Source organism: Thalassophryne amazonica, chromosome 15 (assembly GCF_902500255.1).
Source record: "Thalassophryne amazonica chromosome 15, fThaAma1.1, whole genome shotgun sequence".
NCBI classification, from domain to species: Eukaryota; Metazoa; Chordata; class Actinopteri; order Batrachoidiformes; family Batrachoididae; genus Thalassophryne; species Thalassophryne amazonica.
Window position 1 is genome coordinate 541,224 of NC_047117.1, and position 24,459 is coordinate 565,682.

Below are 24,459 nucleotides of genomic sequence, written 5' to 3' on the forward strand. Positions count from 1 at the left end.
CAGAACAAACCACTTTAGCTCCTGTTCCTAATGGAAACCGTGGCTGTGGTGTTTGCAGCCAGTGTAACGACACTTATCGCTGCAATAGTTTTAAACATCCTCATAGAGGAAGGATCACAGCCATCAGAGGGGTTATATCTCTTATTTACCTTATTACACGTCCACATGGGAAGGCATATGTGGGTACAGACGACTCAAACCACGGATTGGAGAGCACAGAAGTACCATCAGATACAAAAATATGAATTCCCCCGTGGCAGTGCACTTTGTGGAATTTAATCATCCAATCTCCTCATTAATAAGATACATTGTCATTGAACTGGTAAAACTGCCCCCTAGAGAGACTTCTGGTGTCATGGCGCAGTGAGCAAGACGTGTCTGGTGTCCGCTCCATAATATTCGAAGTAATAACCCACCAAAACTCGCCATTAATAAATCAAACTGGAACAACAAGTACCTTGTAGGTGGTAAAGGGACTGTAAGAAGCTTGGAAGATACATGAGACAAGATATGAAAGAGCTGACTGAAAGAGTGGATAATGCGGAGGAACGTGTGGGGCATGCAGAGGACGTGATACTGGAGTTGACCGATGCAGTGGCTGAGTGCATCAAACGACAAAGAAACATTCAAAATAAAATGACAGACATAGAATCGAAATCCAGAAGAAATAACATACGCCTCTTTGGGATCAAGGAGGCAGAAGAAAACAAATCGATGATGCAGTTTGTGACGGAATTTCTAAAGCATGAGTTGCCACTACCGGATGGACTGGACTTAAAGATCCAACGTGCGCACCGGGTCCCATAACAAAGACCTCGTCCCGATGCACCCTCGAGACCGATCGCGGTCAACTTCCAAGAATTCACTACAAAAGAACTGATTCTCAGAGAAGCATGGAAAACGGGGCGGATCCAGCGAAACGGGAGGACCATTTATTTTGATCACGACTATGCAACAGAGATCGCAAAGAATATCAAGGGATTAAAAAAAGTGCTGAAGGAAAAAGGTGTACGCTTCCAAACACCATACACAAGCATGCAGATCCACTGGCAGGATGGTGTGAGGTATTACGGTAACGCGCGCGTTGCGGGACTCGAGCTGCAGAAGCGAGGATACAAGGTGGAGGTGCCAGCTGATTCAGGAGAGGATACGACGTCACGACTCCTCAGGTGCTTGGAGTGGCAGAGGAGCGCACGACCTCGTGAGGAACGTGTGCCAGCTGCTGCTCAAAGGGCTAAAGAAAAACTGAAGGAGTTTCTAAGAAATGCAGATGAGTCATAATTTTGTATACCCCCTCTTTGTCCACACTTTTCATGGGGTCATGATGGGAAAGACAATTCTCCCACCGGATGGGAGTCACAGGTATTCCAAGTATGTTAGTCTGTTCAATATAATTGTTCTCTGTTCTTGTTCTTCTGTGGGGTCTATCTATTTTGTTATTTATTTTTTATTAACAGAATAAGACATGACTGGCATAGCAAAATTAAAAATTATGTCAATGAATGTTAATGGCCTGGGTAACCCAATTAAAAGGAGCAGATAATTGACAAAATTAAAAGGGAAAATGAAAAAAATGAAAAGTTATATTTATTCAAGAAACCCATATGGCAAAAGAGGAGCATGAAAAATTCAAAAAATTTGGTTAACTCTAATTCCTTTTACAGTTTGCATAAAAACAGAAGAAGAGTGATAACGCTAATATCAAACAAAGTGCACTTTGAAATACTGCAGGAATGCCGAGATAAGGAGGGCAGGTTTGTAATTGTTAAAGGGAGGTTTGACAACACTACGGTGACCCTGATTAATGTGTATGCACCTCCAGAAGAAGATAAACTTTTTCAACTATTATTTGATAAAATATCTAGCATAAGTGATGGCATTTTGATTGGCGGGGGAGACTGGAACACTATTTTGAATTATTCAAAAGACACAACAAAAAAGTCAAATCAATCAATCAATTTTATTTATATAGCACCAAATCACAAACAGTTGCCCCAAGGCGCTTTATATTGTAAGGCAAGGCCATACAATAATTACGTAAAAACCCCAACGGTCAAAACGACCCCCTGTGAGCAAACACTTGGCAACAGTGGGAAGTAAAAACTCCCTTTTAACAGGAAGAAACCTCCAGCAGAACCAGGCTCAGGGAGGGGCAGTCTTCTGCTGGGACTGGTTGGGGCTGAGGGAGAGAACCAGGAAAAAGACATGCTGTGGAGGGAAGCAGAGATCAATCACTAATGATTAAATGCAGAGTGGTGCATACAGAGCAAAAGAGAAAGAAACACTCAGTGCATCATGGGAACCCCCCAGCAGTCTACGTCTATAGCAGCATAACTAAGGGATGGTTCAGGGTCACCTGATCCAGCCCTAACTATAAGCTTTAACAAAAAGGAAAGTTTTAAGCCTAATCTTAAAAGTAGAGAGGGTGTCTGTCTCCCTGATCCGAATTGGGAGCTGGTTCCAGAGGAGAGGAGCCTGAAAGCTGAAGGCTCTGCCTCCCATTCTACTCTTACAAACCCTAGGAACTACAAGTAAGCCTGCAGTCTGAGAGCGAAGCGCTCTATTGGGGTGATATGGTACTATGAGGTCCCTAAGATAAGAAGGGACCTGATTATTCGAAACCTTATAAGTAAGAAGAAGAATTTTAAATTCTATTCTAGAATTAACAGGAAGCCAATGAAGAGAGGCCAATATGGGTGAGATATGCTCTCTCCTTCTAGTCCCCGTCAGTACTCTAGCTGCAGCATTTTGAATTAACTGAAGGCTTTTCAGGGAACTTTTAGGACAACCTGATAATAATGTCTTTCTTCCAGATCTGATTGATAATGACCAGACAAGTTTCATAAAAGGACGTCAAACGCAAGATAACATCCGGCGCACATTACATGTCATAAATGAAGTAAATAAACACAACATTCCACCTGCCTTAGTAAGCTTAGACGCTGAAAAGGCTTTTGATAGGGTATCATGGGAATTCCTATTTGCAGTCCTAAAAAAGAATGGGTTTTAACAATGCCATAGTTGAGTGTATTCAGGCCTTATATCAAAAACCATCAGCCAGGATCAAAATAAATGGAGATCTGACGGACAGCTTCAAGTTATTTACAGGCACTAGGCAAGGCTGTCGCTTAAGCCCCTCCCTCTTCGCACTGTTTATTGAACCACTGGTTCAACATATACAACAAAGCAGTAAGTTGGAGGGAATTAGGGTTTCGAGGGAAGAACAAAGAATAGGTCTATTTGCGGATGACGTTATTGTATTCCTCCAAAATCCTGATAATACATTTCCCCAGCTGCTAAAAATTCTCAAATATTTTGGAAGGAAATCTGGGTACAAATTAAATGTTTTAAAAACTCAAATGTTATGTATCAAATACAGCCCCAGTGATTCAATCAGACAAAAATATAAACTAAAATGGGATTTAGATCAAATAAATTATCTTGGAGTATATCTAACTAGAGATCCAAACCAACTGTATGAGGAGAATTATTATAAGATTAATGTCGTAGTTCAAAAAGATCTGACAACATGGGCAACTCTGACTATGGATCTCAGTTCTAGAATTGAGGTCATAAAAATGAATGTGCTGCCTCGCCTATTGTATTTATTCATCTCCTTAGCAATTCAAATTCCAGATAAACAATTTGCCAGGTGGGATAAACTTGCATGTAGATTTATTTGGAGGGGAACAAAGCCCAGGATTAAATTGAAAACACTCCAACTTGAGAAAAAACAGGGTGGGCTGGCCCTCCCAAATTTTAAAAATTATTTTCTGGCTGCTCAGCTAAGATACACTGCCTACTGGTGTTCACCAGAATATGAATCAAAATGGAAACAAACAGTTAAATTACTATACTTGTCAACCACAAACGAGACTTGGTGAAAAGCATAAGACACAACCGGAAAATATGAATCCTATTATTGAGACGACTATTAAAATCTGGTGGGATGTGGTGAATAGACGTGGGATTGAGGGTGACTGTACAGTTTTGGTGTGGCCAGCGGACTCCCCAAAATTTGGAGGTGGACAACTGGATGCCACCTTTATAAAATGGGTTGATAAAGGAATCACAGCCATATGTACATTGGTAGAAGGAAATATTTTTAAATCTTTTGAGAAAATTAAACAGGAATTTGATCTCGACAAGTCTGAATTATTTAGGTATTTCCAAATAAGACATTTTTACAACTCAGAAATTAGAAAACATTTGACAAATGATGGCAGTGATTTAGTAGAAATTATGACCAAGGCATATAGACAATTACCCCCAAAACTGTATCAAGACTGTATAAATCATTGCAAAATGCAAACACGAATAATACTTGGTATATAAAACAAAAATGGGAAACAGAACTGAATACTGAATTGTCAGAGGATGATTGGCACTCTATACGTCTCTCACAGCACACTTCAACCACTTCAAGGCAATGGAGAGAATTTGGTTGGAAAAACGTGGTGAGATATTTTATTACTCCAAATGTCAAAAGTGAACAACTGAAAAAACAACAACAATGCAGGAGATTGTGTGGGGTTCAGAATGCCAATCATGCTCATATATTTTGGAAGTGTTCAAAAATTGTTTTGTTTTGGGAAAATCTTGCAAAAGGAATGGGAGAAATACTGGGCTACACAATTCCTAACAACCCACGTGTTGTATACTTGGGCTTGCTACTTGAAGGAATTATTCAAACTGAAGACTTCTATTTGTTCATAATTATGCTTGTGGCCAGCAAAAAAAGTTATAACAAGGAACTGGTTAAAAAGCAACCCACTGGAAATACAACAGTGGACTGACATAATCAAGGAAATTTATTTGATAGGAAAAAATTACTCACTGTCTGAGGTTGAAAGCTGGTAAATTTGAGAAACAATGGTCAAAGTGGATTGATTATAAAACTCTGTCTACTGTATACGAGGTCTATTAGATAAAAAACCAACACTTTTATTTTTTTTTTTTTAACTATATGGATTTGAATGCTTGAACCCTCGTGCGCATGCATGAGTTTTTTTTCACGCGTGTCGGTGACGTCATTTCCCTGTGGGCAGGCCTTGAGTGAGATGCGGTCCCGCCCTCTCGGCTAAATTCCTTTGTTTCACACGCTGCTCGAGACGGCGCGCGTTGCTTTATCAAAATTTTTTCTGGACCTGTGAGGAATATCCAAGTGGACACTATTCGAGAAATTAAGCTGGTTTTCGGTGAAAAGTTTAACGGCTGATGAGAGATTATGGGGTGTTTCTGTTGGTGTAAGGACTTCCCACGGAGCGGGACGTCGCGCAGCGCTTCCAGGCGCCGTCGTCGGCCTGTTTCGAGCTGAAAACATCCTAATTTAAGGCTTAATTCACCCAGGACGTCGTGAGAGAACAGAGAAGATTCAGAAGAGGCCGGCATGAGGACTTTATGCGGACATTCCACTGTTTAAGGACATTTTGTAATGAAAGACGTGCGTGCAAATTCGCCGAGTCGTTTCCGTGACGACTCAGTGAATCTGTGTGCGCCGTGACAGGAAAAACACCTCCGTGTTGAAAACCATTTGTAAAATTCAGTGGCTTTTGATGGCTTTCAACAAGTGAGTAACTGAGAAATTGTTTAACAGCTTGGGCATGTTCCAACTTGTCCGTTAAGGTTTCCAACTGAGGTATTTTTCCTGTCCGGCCCGACATGCGACTCTGCCCGCACGTTCTTTCATTACAAAATGTCCGTTAACAATGGAATGTCCGAATAAACTCCTCATGCCGACTTCTTCTGAAAGTTCTCTGTTCTCTGACGACTTACTGGGTCAACAGAGCCTGAAATGTGGAAGTTTTCAACTTGAAATGGCGAGACGCTGCCGCCTCGAAGCGCAGATCGCCGTCAGGCGCCGTGGGCCGTCCTTAAAGCGACACTACCAGACCAAAATCTCTCATCAGCCATTAAAATTTTTACTGAAAACCAGCTGAATTTATCGAATGGTGTAAATGAATTGTATTGTAAATATATTTCTGTAGTTTTTAAATCACACTGGGTGTGATTGTCTGGGATCCACCCCCTCATTAAGGACAGGCCTGACTGGGCTTCTCCGTTCATTATTCGAAAGAAAAGAAAAATGGTCTGATGAAGGCTACAGGCCAAAACATTATCTTAATAAAATTTTGACACCTGCAACTGGAGTGTGTGATGCTGTATTTTGTAATTATGCTCTGGATCTTGCCCAGGGCCTCCACCAACTTGGACATACCTGGAAGATCTCCCTAGAGAGACAACCAGGGGGCGTCCTCACCAGATTCAATTCAATTTGTTTATTGATGCCTGAACCACCTCAACTGGCTCCTTTCAATTCAAAGAAACAGCGGCTCCACTCTGAGTTCCTCCTGGACAGTCAAGCCTCTCACCCTGTCCAGGGGCCTCATGTGCAAAGACTTCTGTGGATTTCCTACACCAAAACCCAGAAACTGTTGTATGCACAAAAAAAATTCAGATGTATCAAGGTGTGCGTACCCATGGATCCAAACACGTTTTTTTGTACATCCCACTGAACGTTGAACTGAGTGCACACCAAGCTCCTCCCTTTCCACACCCCTATTTAAATATGCAAATCCATGTAAACAGGCCGTGGGAGCTGGGACTCCACTACTTCAGATCACTCAACATGAACACAGGAAAGAAATTATACCAGAGCTACAGATGACGTGGAGACATGCAGGGATAGTTTATTTGGGACCCTGTCAAAAGGAATACACATTAGATAGAACTTTATTGATCCCTTGGGAAGACTCCCTCAAGGAAACTGATGCTCCAGCAGCATTGTGTAGCAGCACACAGGGTAAGAAGCACACAGAGTATCAAAAGTGAAAGTAAAAAAACAATTTGCTAATATAAATACAAAAAACATGAAACGGTAAAAGAGTTAGTGTAAGTGTGTGTGTGTGTGAGGCTGCAACGCTGCAGGCTCAGCGCAGCACACACGCACTGAAGTAAAAGATGTGAGGCATGCTGCGGCCGACAGTGTGTGACACCACAGGCAGACATACACATTTATTAACAAATACTGAACATGGGGGACCTGTTAAGAAGCTCTAGTGTCATGATCACGAAGCAAAACAACTAATTAATAAAAGAAAATCCCTTCAGCTGCTCCCTTGTTTTGCACTTGGGGTCGCCACAGCAAATCTGAGGTGGATCTGCATGTTAAATTGGCACAAGTTTTACACCGGATGCCCTTCCTGGCACAACTCCACATTACATTGAGAAATGTGGTAGGGGTGGGGTTTGAACTGGGAACCTTCCACACTGAAGTGCACTAACCACTTGGCCACCACACCTATCAAAAATAAATAAATAAACAACAACAATAACAATAAAACACATTTGAATGCGCACATGCACAAATTCGCCCATGCGGGTTTATTAGGAACAATTACGTGAACAAGCTATTTTCTCATCGCGCACATCCCATATGGGTGCACAAAATGCGTGATGACATGGGGTGGGGGTGGTTCTGGTTTGGCTTAGGAGAAGGATTAGGGTTAGAATAATAAAATAAAATTTTAAAAAGTGTCACAGAAATGTCACTCATCTCGTGACAGGAGCATGAAAAAAAAAGGCATGAAAAAGAGAGCTGCAATGAAATTCGAGCCGATGGCTTCGGCACGAAGCTGCTGACGGAGCAAAAGTGCCACTGTGTTGAAGTCTCACAGGACATGCTGGACTCCGAAAAATGATGCCCACCTCTTCCACCATTCGAAACATTCAGACGGCTTTCGGTGGCTTTTCAGTCGTGTGACTATCCGAGACATTGTGGACAAGCTGGACATGTCTGGGCATGTTACAACATGTCCTGTGAGGCTTCATCACGGAGGCGCTGTTGCTGCGCCATCAGCTTCATGCCAATGAATTTCGCCGTCACTCTTTTCATGGCAAAATCTTCTGTCACAGTGGAATGTGCCAAAAAAGTGCTGATGTCCACCTCTTCCACAATTTCTCGGATAATCACACGATGGTCCCGCATCACCACAGCGTTCACTTTGGAAATGATCTGGTCGTTTCAGCATGTTGATGGCCGACCGGAGCACGGCTCGCTCTCCACCGTTGTGTGGCCGTCTTTAAACCGGTTGTACCGCTCCTTAATCTGTGTGATGCCCAGAGGATCGTCACCGAAAGCCGTCTGAATAATCCGAATGGTTTCCACCTGGCTGTCGCCCAGTTTCTGGCTAAATTTGATGAAGTCGCGCTGCTCCAGTCGTTCCACCATTTCCTTGGAATGAGAAAAAAAAACGCCGAACGCACGACACACACCTCACACAAAAGCTGCTTACCAGCAACTGATGCAATCGACAGGCGTGAAAAAAATCACGCATACGCACGAAGGTTCAAGGTTGGCTCATGCAATCACACTTGATTCAAATCCATCAGGTTTTTGAAAAAAATAAAAAGGTTGGATACTTTTCTAACAGACCTCATATTCAGTTATATAAATGGTAAATGGGCTGCATTTATATCGCGCTTTTCCATCTGCATCAGACGCTCAACACGCTTTACAATTATGCCTCACATTCACCCCGATGTCAGGGTGCTGCCATACACACTGGGAGCAATAGGGGATTAAAGACCTTGTCCAAGGGCCCTTAGTGATTTTCCAGTCAGGCTGGGATTTGAACCAAGGATCTTCTGGTCTCAAGCCCAACACCTGAACCACTAGACCATCACCTCCCCCAATATACAACATTTGTACGAGTTTTGTTTTGATTTTAACAGGCTGTGTTACAGTGCGACATGACACTGACGGAAACTCTGGAATTAATCTGCTGCTCTGTTCTTAACGTTAGCAGCTACATTCCATTCAAGCGCACGCTGGGACGCTTCTAATAGTGATGTCACCGCTGTCGGAAACACACAAGGAGGTCTCCATAGAGGTTTGTTGCAAATGCCGTTAACTTTGAAACCAGTCACAGAAGTGCACAAAGTAAGCCAGGTGGGTCATCGGCTGGTTGCTAACAGACTAAATCTAAATGAAGTGGCTATGGGTACGTACATCCGTATCTTATGCGGGACTGCTAAAGGTACGGACCGAGGTTCACTGAAGATACAGACAATGTACGGATGAGTTCTGAAGCCTTGTCGGACCTTTAGCCGCATATGGTACGGGTACGGACATATTTGCACATTCTGATTGGTCGGTAAGACACCCTCCGTATCTTTAGAACGGTCTCTGTAGATACAGGTCCGTACCCATAGCCACGGCCAAATCTAAATTATGATTTCGGTGCAACACGTCCTATGGGTTGCTGCGGACTTTACACCGAGCACCCTCTGGTCAGACCCGGCACCACGAGGGGGCGTTTGGGGGCAACGCCCCCTCACGTCATCAATCCGGCCCCCTCAGATGTGAGAGTTATCAAAAAAGAAAAAGAAAAATGAAAAAGAAATACTGGAAAATATAGCAAAATATTATTTATTCAATAATATCACATATTTAACAAATAAACCAAATTAATTAACTACAGTAATTAATTTTAAACAGATATGGCGTGTTCAAGCGATTTGATAGGTTGAGGGTTGCGCTTGTCAGTGCGGCAGAGGGCAAGGATCCTGAGTCCAGCGATTACGGCAAGGTGGACGAACTAAAGCATGCTCGATTTATTCAAGCAGTGTCAGAGCTGGAGTTCCTGGGATTCATCAAGTCCATCAAGCAAAAGGCAGATCATGTAGCACAACTCACTTGGGGAGGGTGTTAATGCTACATTTACACATAACGACGACAAGTTACGAATGTCATTTTTCTGTCATTCCTGGCACATTCCTGACATTCTTAATGTGACTTAACGCCTCTGAATATGTTTCTTAATAGTGCGTTTTGGTGCGTGATATTCTTGATATTCGTGGAGCATGTTTTTCTCTGACAAAAAATCTTCCACGTATGTCACACACCACCCTCATTTCGTCTCATGTCGTGGAGGTCGCAACTGAGTGTATTGATCCGTCTTGATGAGTATTGATCCTTAACAGAACGTGACAACATTCCTAGTGGTTCCTGTGATGGTTCTTGGAGCCCAAACTGTCACGCGTTATTATGAAGTGACACGGAAACTGTCAAGTTTTGACACAACTTGTAACGCGGCGTCACATTTCACTGCGCACCACGATGAATCAGTTTTCTGTCATGTGCGCACAATTAAACTCGGCTCCAAATGTCGTTCCACAGTTCCTGCTGAAGCTCCTCAGGACGCTCCTGCAGGTGTTCCACCTGCTGTTGTAACCGATGAGCAGGAGAACGAGTCTGAGCAACCAGAGGAGCGAGAGGAGACTCACGTGTAGCCAGACATCTCTGCACCTCCTCCAGTCTGGCGGAGGAAGAAGCGCGCGCACAATTAAACCCTGCTGCACTGCATTCAGTTTGATTGCTGACACCAAGTCGGCTAAAAGTATAATTTCAGTGCTCTTCAGCGCGCTCCTGCAGGTGTTCCACCTGCTGCATGTGCCTGATGCCGCATGAAGCCACACATCTGGCTCTGTCCTCCTCCTCCTCTCTACACCACTCCATGGCACAGAGCCCAACTACGCATGCAGTCACAAAGTTCTTCTGAAAAACTGGAGCGATCTGAATTCGGTTGGATGAATATGGGTGTGTGTGTGTGGAGACTAGTGCTCTGCGCTAGTTGAGATGCGCTGTTACGCGTAATAGCGCACAACAACACAATTCTCAGGTGTCCTCAGGAACTGCTGCAACCTGTTACCACACGTTATGATTAATGGCACATGTTGCTGGAGAATTATCAGGAACCATGACGCATGGTCAAGAATAGTGTTCCGTGTTATGCGCAATAGTGCACAACAGCGCATTGTTAAGTTCTGTCAGGTTGTGAACGAGGTGAATTGTCTCCTCACACACACCCATATTCATCCAACTGAATTCAGATCGCGCCAGTTTTTCAGAAGAACTTTGTGACTGCATGTGTAGTTGGAGTGGCGCACATGCCCAATTGCGCTGTGTTTGCGTTTGTGATGGAGGGCTGTATGTGGCGTTAATCTACTGTCTCGTGTCATTTCTCAGATCAGTTGTTGGTTTGGTTTTGTGGTATGCAGATCACTTGACCAAGGGTCTATACGTTCAAATAATAATTAAAAAAAATACTGTCATCACTCTTTACTCTTACTCAGTCAGTCTCTTACAACGGTGTAGCCTAAATACGAGTACATGAACTTTCCAGGAGCGCACCCAATTCATTACGCACACTCAGAGGCACGTCTCCTCCGGTGCACTTATTTTGGGGGGGAGGGGGGGGCGACCCCGCCCCCTGTGATAAACTCATCGCCCCCTTAATATTTTTTTCTTGCGCCGGGCTTGCCTCTGGTGGCCGTTTTTGGCCAATGAAAACGTCGCAGACCTCAATAGAAATGCATGTAATTTGGTCACTTTTCAAAGGGGTCAGACTCGTCAGTAAAGTCAGTTTAATGTACAGTGGCTCATTTCAGGTCAGCTTGGTGTTTAAATCTCGTGGTTCCAGGCAGCGAGAGCCGTCAGCTGGCTGTTAGAAGCAAGTTAGAGACAAAACAAAACCAGCTGATTTCAACAGACAGTCAATGCAGCCCCAGTTCGTTTTCATCGGGCGGCCAATCGCGGAAGTACGAATTCTCGCCTTCGGATTGGCCACTTCACCGGAAGTGACGTGAGTCCGCGGCCACCCATAAGGTGAAACAGAAAATTCGAACTTCAGCCACAAACGCTTGACTTTTATTTTGAAAAGTGGAACTGGACCGGGTCTGACTGACCTGGTTCATGCCGGCGTTGACGAACAGCAGACTCGGGTCTCCTCTGGGCCGGATCGAGGAGGACGGAACCAGCTGGTGACCGTGTTTGTGCTGAAAAAAGTCCAGAAAAGAGGTTCGGATCCAGGAGGCGGGAAGGTTCGGACGACCGCCGCTAAAGGAGCGAGCAGAGCGGCCACACAGGACCAGACCCGGCCGAACCAGGCTCGGCTGCACCAACATCCTCACGACCCGAACTGGTTCTGACACGCTGACCGGAGCACGCGCTCTGACGGCTTCTTCTTTTATCGTTGTAATGGCAACAGAGCGGAGAAACAGCGCCCCCTGCTGGTACCAAGTAAAAACGACGCTTTGGGAAATATCTGACTTTTGTGGTGAAAAGTTCGATTTGATCTGCATTCAGATATTAAAATGATTACAATACTGCAAGTTCAAGATTTCGAAACAAAATGTTAAAACTGTTAAATGTGTTTGACAGATTATCAACATTCTCAGTTTACTGCACAAATGAAACAAACATCATCACATGAAGACAGACTGAGAACATCAAAAGCAGTCGACTGACACACAAACATATGAATGATGGAGGAACAGATTGATGATGGATGAAGGGGGACGTGGTGAAGATATCGTCTGAAATCTGTGCACCTCTGGGTTTGTGTCAGTATCATGACGTTGTCTGTGACATGTGAACATCATCGCTGGAACTCTTTCGTCCAAGAAAGAAAAACCCACAACAGTGACTGACAGCTGGCAGTCAAAACCCCTCTCTGCAGCTGGCTGCTGGACTTTCTCAAGGGAGGCCACCAAATGTGCATTTGGGCAGAAACACCGTCAGGACCGTCACACTGAGGCCGTGACCTCAGCCTGCTGACCCGAGCACAGGGTCAGTGACAGACCACACGCCTGTGCTGGGCCTCGTCACTGACACCGATGAAGCCAGCGACAGGAACCAGGTGAGTGTAACCAGGTGTAAACACAACTGTCTCTTCCTGAACGTGGGAAAGACCAATGAGACTGCGGTAGACTTCAGGGGAGGACAATCAGAGTGTCACCCAACGACCGTCGACGGTGCCGCTGTGGAGAAGGTGAGCAGCACAAAGTTCCTGGGGGGGGGGGGGGGGTGCATGTCTGTGAGGACGTCTTCTGGTCCAACACCACCACATCACTGTCCATTGTCCAAGAACTCACTTCTCCTTCCTCCACAGATTGAGGAGTGTGGGAGTCTCTCTCCTGACCCAGTCATGTGCTCATTCTACGGGGGCCCACAGAGAGAGTCCTTACTGGCTGCATCACTGTGTGCTTTGGAGGCTGCACTGTCTCCTGCTGGAAGACTCTGCAACACATAGTGAACAGAGCCCCTCAGCTGGAGACACCTCCCACCTCCACGCTCCCTCTGCAGCCTCCTGCCTTCAGGGAGAAGGTCCCAGAGCCTCGTGTTACCATCACTGATCTACGATCAATATAAGATAATGGCAGTTCCTGAACGTAAGATGACATTTTACGGCCAAATCAAATAGCCAGTCATGGTAGACACCTTCTAGCCAATCAGAGGCAAAAAGGGCGGAACCTTCCTTTACCATCTTACGTTTCACAAATTCAAGTTTGTGGGATTGCATTAACTAACCCACAAGCTCTTATCTGCACTTTGAGAGGTTCCCTTTTACATACACACATTGTCCCTTCTTTGCACTCTATTGATCCAAAACTGCCCCCATGTGGACAAAAAAATGTAATAAATTTCTTAGAACTTTCCTCACCAATTAATTTTTTCTCTTATCTCTTAGAAGAAAGAATTTATTAGAAGGATTCAGTAGTCAAGATGTTAGAAGCATTAGATGCAATTATGTTAAATATCTAATCCCACCCAAGGCCAAAGAAGTTCACTTTAAGATCATTAACAACATTTATTTACATTCCAAATTCAATATTGCTGACAATGAATGTATTTTGTTGTAGTAATAATAATATAGAAAGAGAAGAACATCTCTTTTTTTAACCTGTATTTTTACAAACATTTTCTGGGACAGTTTTTATTCATGGGCTAAACATTTTAACTTGGGTATCCTGTCTTTGAACTATACAGACGTAAAATGTGGTGTTATATTACAAAACAAGAAAAAAAATAAGAGTTTAGAATTAATAACCAGCTTATCATGGCAAAATTCTTTTTACAGAAATGTCATTCTGAAAATAACAAACCTGCCTTTAGTGTTTTTTGTTTGTTTGTTTGTTGTTGTTTTTTTTAGAAATGTCTTCCATTAAGGACTCTTTAAAAATAAGAAGGCATTATGGCTTTATGACATCATGGTAGATTTGTCTTTTACATGGAAACAGAGACTGGAATGGACGTCACGTGACTAGCGGCGTGCGGCCGTTACTAAGGGTGGAGAGAGACCTTGAGCCAGTGAAGGAACCTGTTAAACAGAAGAGAAATGAGGGAAAAAAGGCAGCCAGAGCTTCACCATCAACGGCACCAACTACAAAAACAAATTCTCCAGTACTAAAATGAACTGTACAAGAAAACAAATGTCTATTTTAAAGTCGCTATGTCGCAATTTAATATCGATATACTGAGACTATAACTCCATAAGGCCATAAGTTCTTTTCATGAAACTGCGTTCACATGCAGACCAATATGGAAACAAAAATGTTTAAATATATTTATATCTATATACTTGCAGTTGTTGTTTAATATGATATGTACATGTGGTCACAGGAGGCATTTAAATTTGAACAGTGTGGTTGGGGGGATGGAGGAGGTACTTTTTACCCTGACTGAGGGTCAAAAGTCATAAATTCTGAATGGTTTTATATCTACTTGTAATAAAATGTTAGTAAAAATCATATATATGTTGTTGTCATTAAAAGACGAGCAATAATATTACAGAAGCAGGAAGGTAAATGAGCACAATGGCAAGGCATCAGATTTATATTTTAATACATAAGGATTTTTTATCCAGGCATGTATGGGTTCATTAGAGCTTTTAATCAGCTTGAATACAACTTACAAGGCTTCATTTATAAAAATCCATCAAGAATTATGATGACAGGAAAAAAAAACATCACAGTAAATGAACAGAATGTCATATTTTCCCCAAATTTCCACACTTTACATAAAACATTTTTTTTTTCTACCCAGACGTGTATGGGTTCGTTAGAAAGAGCAATTAAAGGGCTTTAAAACAAGCCTACTTTTATTAAAATCTGTTAACAAATAGCGACAATAGAGAGAGAAAAGCAGCACAGTTTGACATAATTTCCCCAAATTTATGCATTTTACATAAACTTTTTTTTTTTTACCCACACATGCATAGGTTCATTGGAAAGAGCTTTCAAATGGTTTTAAAACAAGACTAGGTTGATTAAAATCCGTTAAGAAATAGCAACGCTAGTGCGAAAAAAGCGGTCAGTTTATTATTGATGATCTGCACATCTCCACTCTTAGTAATGGCGCCCCCCTGTGGTTAGTGACGGTAACAGACTGAGGCGCGCACGAACATTCCAGTCTGTTTCCACGGTCTTTTACCCCGGTGGCACCTTAATGCTGTTGGCTGTTTCTTTGTTTGTATTGTTTCTTTTTGTTTTTACAAATGGCTGCTCAGATTAATGTGAAAGTGTTATAAACCTGTAATCTTTGTTTGTTGTTATGAATTAAAAAAAAGAAGACGTTTGGCAGATTCACCTCCGGGTCATTTCTTCCACACGGCTGTCAGGATGTTGAACTCTGGCCACTAGCGCCCCCCTCTGGCCACTGACTGTAACACAAACAAATCTCCAGTGATTTTATGAGGTCTGTTAGAAAAGTAACGGACCTTTTTATTTTTTGCAATAACCTTATGGATTTGAATCGTGTGATTGCATCAGACAAGCTTGAACCTTCGTGCACATGCGTGAGTTTTTTCACGCCTGTCGGTTGTGTCATTCGCCTGTGAGCAGGCTTTGAGCACTGGTCCTCCCCCCTCGTCGGATTTTCATTGTGAGGAAAATGTCTGAACGGCTGGAGCAGCGCTGCATCAAATTTTTCCAACTGTGAGAGACAGCCAGGTGGACACCATTCGGAAAATTCAGATGGCTTTTGGTGAAGATTTTATGGGGATCACACAGATTAAGGACCATTACAACCGGATTAAAGACGGCGCACAATGGCAGAGGGTGCACTGCACTCCGAGCGGCCATCGACAGGCTGAAACGACCAGATCATTTCCAAACTGAACGCTGTGTTGATCCGGGACGTCGTCTGACTACCACAGAAATGGCAAGAGAGGTGCACATAGCACTTTTCCGGCACATTCCACTGTTAAAGGAGATTTTGTCATGAAAACAGGAGCGGAGGAATTCACTACAGAGCTGCTAATGGCACAGAACGAAAGCACCTCCGTGTTGGTCTCACAGAACATGTGACATGCTCAGCTCTTCGACAGTTTCTCAGATACTTGTTATATGGCTGGGGGGGCCTGGCTGCCTTTTTGTTTCTGTCCTTTGTTTCTCCTTCCAGGTGGCTTGCATTTGGGACTGAGTGGCTGTGTTGCTGAGGTTATCAGGACCTCACCCTGATCACCTGCGGCTCGTCAGGACTCACAGCTGAGGTGCATCTATATGGATTGGAACATGGTGGCATTTAAGACTGGAGTATACAGTGTGTATTTGCCAGAGACTCGACCTTGTGACCAGACGGGTGAGATCGTCGTCTCGGGAGCCATCTCATCATCAGTGGATGCAGAGAACGTCCAGGGTTTGATGCACGGTCTGTGAAAGAGGAGGGGGTGAGGTCTCACGCTCGTCAGCACACTTCCTGAGGTACGTTAGATTTTGTGACTAACATTTATACATTCAGTAAATGTGGTGTCCCTCACACCTTTATTATATTGAGCTGTATGTTAGTCATGTATCGGCTTCCACTGCAGTGGAGTTTTGTGAACTGGATGTTCCATGCCTGCAGGTTTGGAAGCTGATTAGTAATCAAGCCAGGAAGTGTTTGCTGTTTGTACACCTTTAAGTGTTCTCTCTGTGTGTAGAGTGTGGACTCACATAATGGTTCCTTCTTTCACAGACTCGGTTTGTTGCGGCCACCTGGGGGGTGTCGGCGGGGTCCTTGGGCCCGAACAGCTTCTGGCTCCGGACCATTAGCGCTGTTGGGAGCGCACCACGCCAGACCGCACTTTCTGTTATTTTTGTATCACTGTTATGTATTAAATTCAGTTAGCCTTTGTACCGTGCTCTGCTTATTTCATACTGGGTCCTTCAAACGCTGGTCGGTTCTCCAAGCTGCGTCCGACACATAACAATACTCACTCGACTGAAAAGCCACCCAAAGTCATCTGAATCTTCCGAATGGTGGAAGAGCTGGGCATGTCCTGTCAGACTTCCAACACGGAGGTGCTTTTGTTCCGCACCATGAGCGGCTCAGTCCTGACATGCGAATTCCGCCGCACGTCTTTCATGACAAAATCTCCTTTAACAGTGGAATGTGCAGGAAAAGTGATATGTCCACCTCTCTTGCCATTTCTCTGCTAGTCAGACAATGTCCCGGATCAACACAGCATTCAGTTTGGAAATGATCTGCTCGTTTCAGCCTGTCGATGGCTGCTCGGAGTGCAGTGCGCCCTCCTCCATTGTGCGCCGTCTTTAATCCGGTTGTAATGGTCCTTAACCTGTGTGATCCCCATAAGATCTTCACCGAAAGCCATCTGAATTTTCCAAATTGTTTCCACCTGCCTGTCTCTCACAGTTTCTGAAAAAAATTTGGTTTAGTAAAGTGGCAGTCGCTCCGCCATTTTCCTGACAATGAAAATTCACCGAGGGGGCTGGACCACTCCTCCCACAAGGCGTGCTCACAGGCGAATGACGCAACCGACAGGCGTGAAAAAACTCACGCATGCGCACGAAGGTTCAAGCTTGGCTGATGCAATCACACGTGATTCAAATCCATATGTTAATTGCAAAAAATAAAAAGGTCCGTTACTTTTCTAACATGTTATCAGAAAGTTTGTCAAATGTTATCAGAACATTTGCCAAAGGTTTGTCAAATGTTATCAGAAAGTTTGTCAAATGTTATCAGAAAGTTTGTCAAATGTTATCAGAATGTTTGTTAAATGTTATCAGAACATTTGTCAAATGTTATCAGAAAGTTTGTCAAATGTTATCAGAACATTTGCCGAAGGTTTGTCAAATGTTATCAGAAAGTTTGTCAAATGTTATCAGAATGTTTGTTAAATGTTATCAGAAAATTTGTTGGTTTGTCAAATGTTATCAGAACGTTTGTCAAATGTTATCAGAACGTTTGTCAAATGTTATCAGAAAGTTTGTCAAATGTTATCAGAACATTTGTCAAATGTTATCAGAACATTTGTCAAATGTTATCAGAAAGTTTGTCAAATGTTATCAGAACATTTGCTGAAGGTTTGTCAAATGTTATCAGAAGGTTTGTCAAATGTTATCAGAATGTTTGTTAAATGTTATCAGAAAATTTGTTGGTTTGTCAAATGTTATCAGAACGTTTGTCAAATGTTATCAGAATGTTTGTCAAATGTTATCAGAAAGTTTGTCAAATGTTATCAGAACATTTGCCGAAGGTTTGTCAAATGTTATCAGAAAGTTTGTCAAATGTTATCAGAATGTTTGTTAAATGTTATCAGAAAATTTGTTGGTTTGTCAAATGTTATCAGAACGTTTGTCAAATGTTATCAGAAAGTTTGTTAAATGTTATCAGAACGTTTGTTAAATGTTATCAGAACGTTTGTCAAATGTTATCAGAACGTTTGTTAAATGTTATCAGAACGTTTGTCAAATGTTATCAGAACGTTTGTCAAATGTTATCAGAACGTTTGTCAATGTTATCAGAACGTTTGCCGAAGGTTTGTCAAATGTTATCAGAACGTTTGTCAAATGTTATCAGAACATTTGTCAAATGTTATCAGAATGTTTGTTAAATGTTATCAGAAAATTTGTTGGTTTGTCAAATGTTATCAGAACATTTGTCAAATGTTATCAGAAAATTTGTTGGTTTGTCAAATGTTATCAGAATGTTTGTCAAATGTTATCAGAACGTTTGTCAAATGTTATCAGAATGTTTGTCAAATGTTATCAGAACGTTTGCCGAAGGTTTGTCAAATGTTATCAGAATGTTTGTCAAATGTTATCAGAACGTTTGTCAAATGTTATCAGAATGTTTGTTAAATGTTATCAGAAAATTTGTTGGTTTGTCAAATGTTATCAGAACATTTGTCAAATGTTATCAGAAAGTTTGTCAAATGTTATCAGAAAGTTTGTCAAATGTTATCAGAACATTTGCCGAAGGTTTGTCAAATGTTATCAGAAAGTTTGTCAAATTTTATCAGAACGTTTGTCAAATGTTATCAGAACGTTTGTCAAATGTTATCGGAACATTTGTTGAAGGTTTGTCAAATGTTATCACAACATTTGTCAAATGTTATCAGAATGTTTGTTGAAGGTTTGTCAAATGTTATCAGAACATTTGTCAAATGTTATCAGAAAGTTTGTTAAATGTTATCAGAAAATTTGTCAAATGTTATCAGAATGTTTGTCAAATGTTATCAGAACATTTGCCGAAGGTTTGTCAAATGTTATCAGAACATTTGTCAAATGTTATCAGAATGTTTGTTAAATGTTATCAGAAAATTTGTTGAAGGTTTGTCAAATGTTATCAGAACATTTTTCAAATGTTATCAGAATGTTTGTTAAATGTTATCAGAAAATTTGTTGAATGTTTGTCAAATGTTATCAGAATGTTTGTTAAATGTTATCGGAATGTTTGTCAAATGTTATCAGAAAATTTGTTAAATGTTATCAGAACGTTTGTCAAATGTTATCAGAATGTTTATTATTTATTAGAAAGTGGAAGAAACACTAGATGACTGTCAATCTCCCTCGGTCTGGGATTCCATGCAAGATCTCCCTTTGTGGGGTAAGGATGATTCTGAGAAAGCTCAGAACTACACAGGAGGACCTGGTCAATGACCTGAAGAGAGCTGGGACCACAGTCACAAAGATTACATTAGTAACACCTGATGCTGTCATGGCTTAAAATCCTGCAGGGCAGGTCCCCCTGCTCAAGCCAGCACATGTCCAGGCCCATTTGAAGTTCACCAGTGACCATCTGGATGATCCAGAGGAGGCATGGGAGAAGGTCATGTGGTCAGATGAGACCAGAATAGAGCTTTTTGGAATCAACTCCACTTACCGTGTTTAGAGGATGAGAACAACCCCAAGAAAACCATCCCAACCGTGAAGCATGGGGGTGGAAACATCATACTCTGGGGGTGCTCTTCTGCAAAGGGGACAGGACGACTGCACTGTATTGAAGGGAGGATGGATGGGGTCATGTATTGTGAGATTCTGGCAAACAACCTCCTTCCCTCAGTAAGAGCATTGAAGATGGGTCATGGCTGGGTCTTCAGCATGACAATGAAGTGGGAGAACTTGCAAAATCGCAGGGTGTTCAAATACTTATTTTCCTCAATGTATTTCCATTAAAACCCCGAGCAGTCTGGATGTGCACAGTAACAGAGGTACAAGAAAATACAGAGGTTAGAAAATATAATATTCCTTTTCACTGCTTTGCAGATGATCTGCAAATTTATCTTCCGCTGTACCCGGCAGAGACAATTTAAAACTTTTGAATAATTGTTTGAAGGAAGGGAAGACAGCCACGATCATCCAGGGAAGATTTTGGTGGCCTCGGTTACTTCCCGACGTCACAGCTTATGTGGGGGCATGCATTGTCTGCGCTATGCACAAGTCAACCAACCGCTCACCGTCCGGCAAGCTCCACCCATTACCCGTCCCCACCCGACCATGGTCACATATCTCGGTGGATTTCGTTACCGGGTTGCCGCCATCCAAGGGGCATACTGTTATTCTGTCAGTGGTGGACCATCTGTCTAAGATGGCCCATTTCATACCGCTACCAAAACTCCCATCAGCTAAGGAAACCGCGGAGGCACTGTTGCACCATGTGTTTAGATTACACGGTTTCCCGCAGGACATCGTGTCCGATCGTGGGCCACAGTTCGTGTCACACTTCTGGGGAGAGTTTTGTCGACTCCTGGGAGTCACCTCGAGTCTCACCTCCGGGTATCACCCTCAGGCGAATGGGCAGGCTGAGAGGGTCAATCAGGAATTGGAAAAGGGGTTACGTATCCTCGCCTCTCAGCACCCCGCTTCCTGGTCGTCACAATTAGTATGGGTAGAGCTCGCTCACAATAGTTTACCGTCTGCCTCCTCTGGTTACTCCCCAATGCACGTGTCGCATGGATATGAGCGCCTTGGGGCAACTGTTTGTTGTGATTTGGCGCTATATAAGAAAAAAGTTGATTGATATCGACCTTCTTTGTTCTCTCCTACAGTCTTAACCACCCGGGTGCCTTCGGCCCTTTCCTTAATCCGTCATTGTCGTCTAATCTGGGAGCGGGCCCGTCGAACATTGCTGCGCTCTTCAGCGATCTACAAGGCTGCTGCCGACAGGAAAAGGACTCTAGAACCACATTACTCCCCGGGACAGCGGGTTTGGCTCTCCACCCGGCACCTATCCCTCCGGGGTCTGCCACGGAAACTTGCTCCTCGGTTCGTGGGGCCGTTCCCCATCATGAGGGTGATCACTCCGGTCTCTGTACGCCTTCGTCTGCCCCGGACTATGAAGATACATCCCACCTTCCACGTCAGCCAGGTCAAGCCTGCTCGGTCCTGTGTCTTGTGCCCTCCGGCCGTTCCCCCACCTCCCGCCCGGTTTGTGGCCGGGGGCCCGGTTTTTACTGTGCGCCGCCTTGTGGGGTCCTGGCGGCGTGGGCGGGGGGTGCAGTACTTGGTGGACTGGGAGGGTTACGGACCTGAAGAACGCTCATGGATTCCTTCTCGTTTCATTTTGGATCCTGGACTGATCGCGGACTTCCATGCTCGGCATCCTGGGTTCCCTGGGCCGTCAGGTGCCGGCCGTTGAGCGGGGGGTCCTGTTATGTATCATGTTAGTGTTGGGGTTTTTGTTTGTTCCCTTTTGTGGCTGGGTGGTTTGTGTTTGGGTTTTTGGGTCTGTATGTCTCTTGGCTGCCTTCACTGTGCTTGGTGGGGGCGGTACTCGGTGAGTGGGTCACGCCCTGTTCTGGGCCTTTCTACACTTGTTTCCGGGAGTATTTAGACGCTACTAGTTGCACTTGGTGTTGCCTGATCGTTGTGCCCTGTGCCAGTGCTTCAAGCTCAGTACTACGTTTTGTTAAGCTGTCTCTTGGTGTTTTGACTGCCTGCCTGTGTTTTTTTCTACGCCTCTGCCTGATGTTTCGGATTTGGTTGCTCTTCTTGGACTGTCTGTTTGTGTACCGAACCTTGCTAAGCACCTCAGTAAAAGCCTCTCTGAACCAGAACTGTTCCAGTGAGTCCTGCATTTGTCTCCTGCCTTCCTCATCTGACAATTGTGATAGTGATTTGACACTTTGCTGCTTTTAATTCTTCGTCTCCCATCATATTATATAATGCGCACGCTGATTAATGGATCAGAAAAGTCTGCACATTCCAGCACAAAGTTTGTAAAAGAGGAAATTGTCCATATTACCTTTAATTTGGAGGTGATGATTGTGGAAAGAAAAGCTTGTTGAGGGTCAAATTAATCCAGAATAAAGCAAAATCCAGAGACGGAGAACTTTAAAACTGTCACACAGGTCATTGTATGACACAGAGTTACAGAGCTGCAGACGCATAAATCAGGCTTTAAATTCATTAAATAAATCATCATAAATTGTAAATTTATGTAAATTTGATAGTTTAACTATTTTATATTTATTTTGATAGCACCTGTACCTGGATGTGTTGCTGTATGTTGTTAAATTATTTTTAAAAATGTTGAAAACATTAAAGGTTCATTTAGTTCAGCACAGTTGGTACCAAAATGGTGCCACGTTCTTTTTTTTTTTTTTAAATACTTTATAACTTTTCATTTTACAAGAACCAGAACACAATACACACACATGACCTTTTGCTCCCCCAAAGCCCTCCCACCCCCAAGCAAGACAGATAAACTAAAGAGAGGGAGAAAAAAAGATAGCAATAATGGCAGTACAACCTAAATGTATAAATATATAAAACATTTATAAAATAGTCAAAAAAAAAAAAACACTGCTCCATCACATTTATGTTTTCTGTATCGACAAAAAGGAGATGTTGAGGATTTGTGGTGGTTTTTTACATAGTCAACAAAAGGAGACCAAACCCCCCAAAATGTCACATGACAGTGAGCTCTGCAGTGTCTCAGTTTTCTAGCTGCAGCATGGAGAGCGTTTCCTTCATCCAGCCATCAAATGAAAGAGGTTTGTCTGATTTCCACTGGAGAAGAAAGAGTCTTTGCACCATTAATGAGGCAAAAGATAAAGTCTTGCTTGTGGTCTAGGAACAATGGTCTCAGGCAGAAGGACTCCGAAGATGGAAGTATATGGGGAAGGTTTCCCGCACATGTAAATGACATGAAAAACATTTTTCCAGAACATTTTCAGTGATTGACAGTGCCAAAACATTCTAACCTTCTAAGCAATATTGCCAAAATGACCTAGAGAGGTCAATATTTAAATCTTTTTTCCCACGCTGATTTACTTTTATTCCAAGAGGGTGGTTTAATATTCTGAATCATTGTGTAAATTTTCAAGATATTGCCTTTAGTGTCATATGTGACATTCTTAGAAAGTGAGCCCAGGAAGCTAAAATATTTATTAACAAAACTTCTAATTTGTAAAAATCTAAAAACTGAGAGTTCAGGATATTGTATATTTTTTGTAGCTTTTCAAATGACATAAATGCTCTATTTCTAAAAAGGTCTTTAAAAAAGACGACTGATTTGAAATGCAGAATCAAACTGAGATGGCTGGAAAAGGTGACTGTTCAATACAGGAGAAAATGAGGATAACTGATTAATATGAAAGTGCTTCCTAAACTGGAACCAAATGTTTAAAGTAGACCTGCACTGAAATAAATGCAGTTAGATCTTTGGACCAAAAAATGACTTGTATTTACACATAAGATCCTTCTGAATGTAGTAAAGTAAATCTCCAGATCTGTCATTCAACGGAGAAATCTTCATTTAAAAATGACAAATTTACAGCTAACATTCAGCCCTCCGCAAAACTGTCATCACATCCGGGACAGCTGCCGAGACGTCAGAGAGAAGACTCTCTCCCAGCATGCATTGCACGCGCCAACTGTAATTTGTGGATTTACATCAGTTTGCATCTGCACCTTTTTCTTGTCTTATACAGAAGGATCTACTTTTTTTAAAACTTCATATTGTCTTACGGTACATTTTGTTGGGAAGGTGTCGTAGCACGGACCCACAACAGGGGGCGCAAATGAACGGACAATGAATAAGCCAAAAAGGTAACAATTTAATGTTGTGATAATACACAACGAAACGTACAGTAATTTGCACAGTCAATGTAACTCCAGGTGACGTGTGGGCAGGCTCGAAGATAGAAGACCCCCGACGAGAGAGAAGTCGCGTCCCACACGGCTTCCACCACCAACGGTCTGAAGAACACCGGAGCCGCCAAGTCCCGAGTCCCCAGGTGGCCTCTGTCTTCGGCTGTTGACCCTGGTACTGCTGGCAGAAAGCAGAGATATGATGAGTGAGTGTGAGTCCGCACACTCAGTAATTCTCAGTCCGAACACAGTTAGGAGGGAGCACCTCCACCTCCAAACTAGGAACACACTAGCAGCTCC

The 24,459-nt window shown here is 42.9% G+C and overlaps 1 protein-coding gene across 1 annotated transcript in view; it reads right to left on the reverse strand.

The window, feature by feature from the left end:
- aars2 (alanyl-tRNA synthetase 2, mitochondrial (putative)) overlaps positions 1 to 12,012 on the reverse strand; it is a 79,261-nt gene extending 67,249 nt beyond the window's left edge. The window contains exon 1 of the mRNA XM_034188431.1: positions 11,749 to 12,012. Coding sequence (XP_034044322.1) covers positions 11,749 to 11,967 — 219 coding nt within the window. The 5' untranslated portion in view covers positions 11,968 to 12,012. The remainder of the gene's footprint in view (positions 1 to 11,748) is intronic.
- Between the last annotated feature and the right edge of the window lie 12,447 nt (positions 12,013 to 24,459).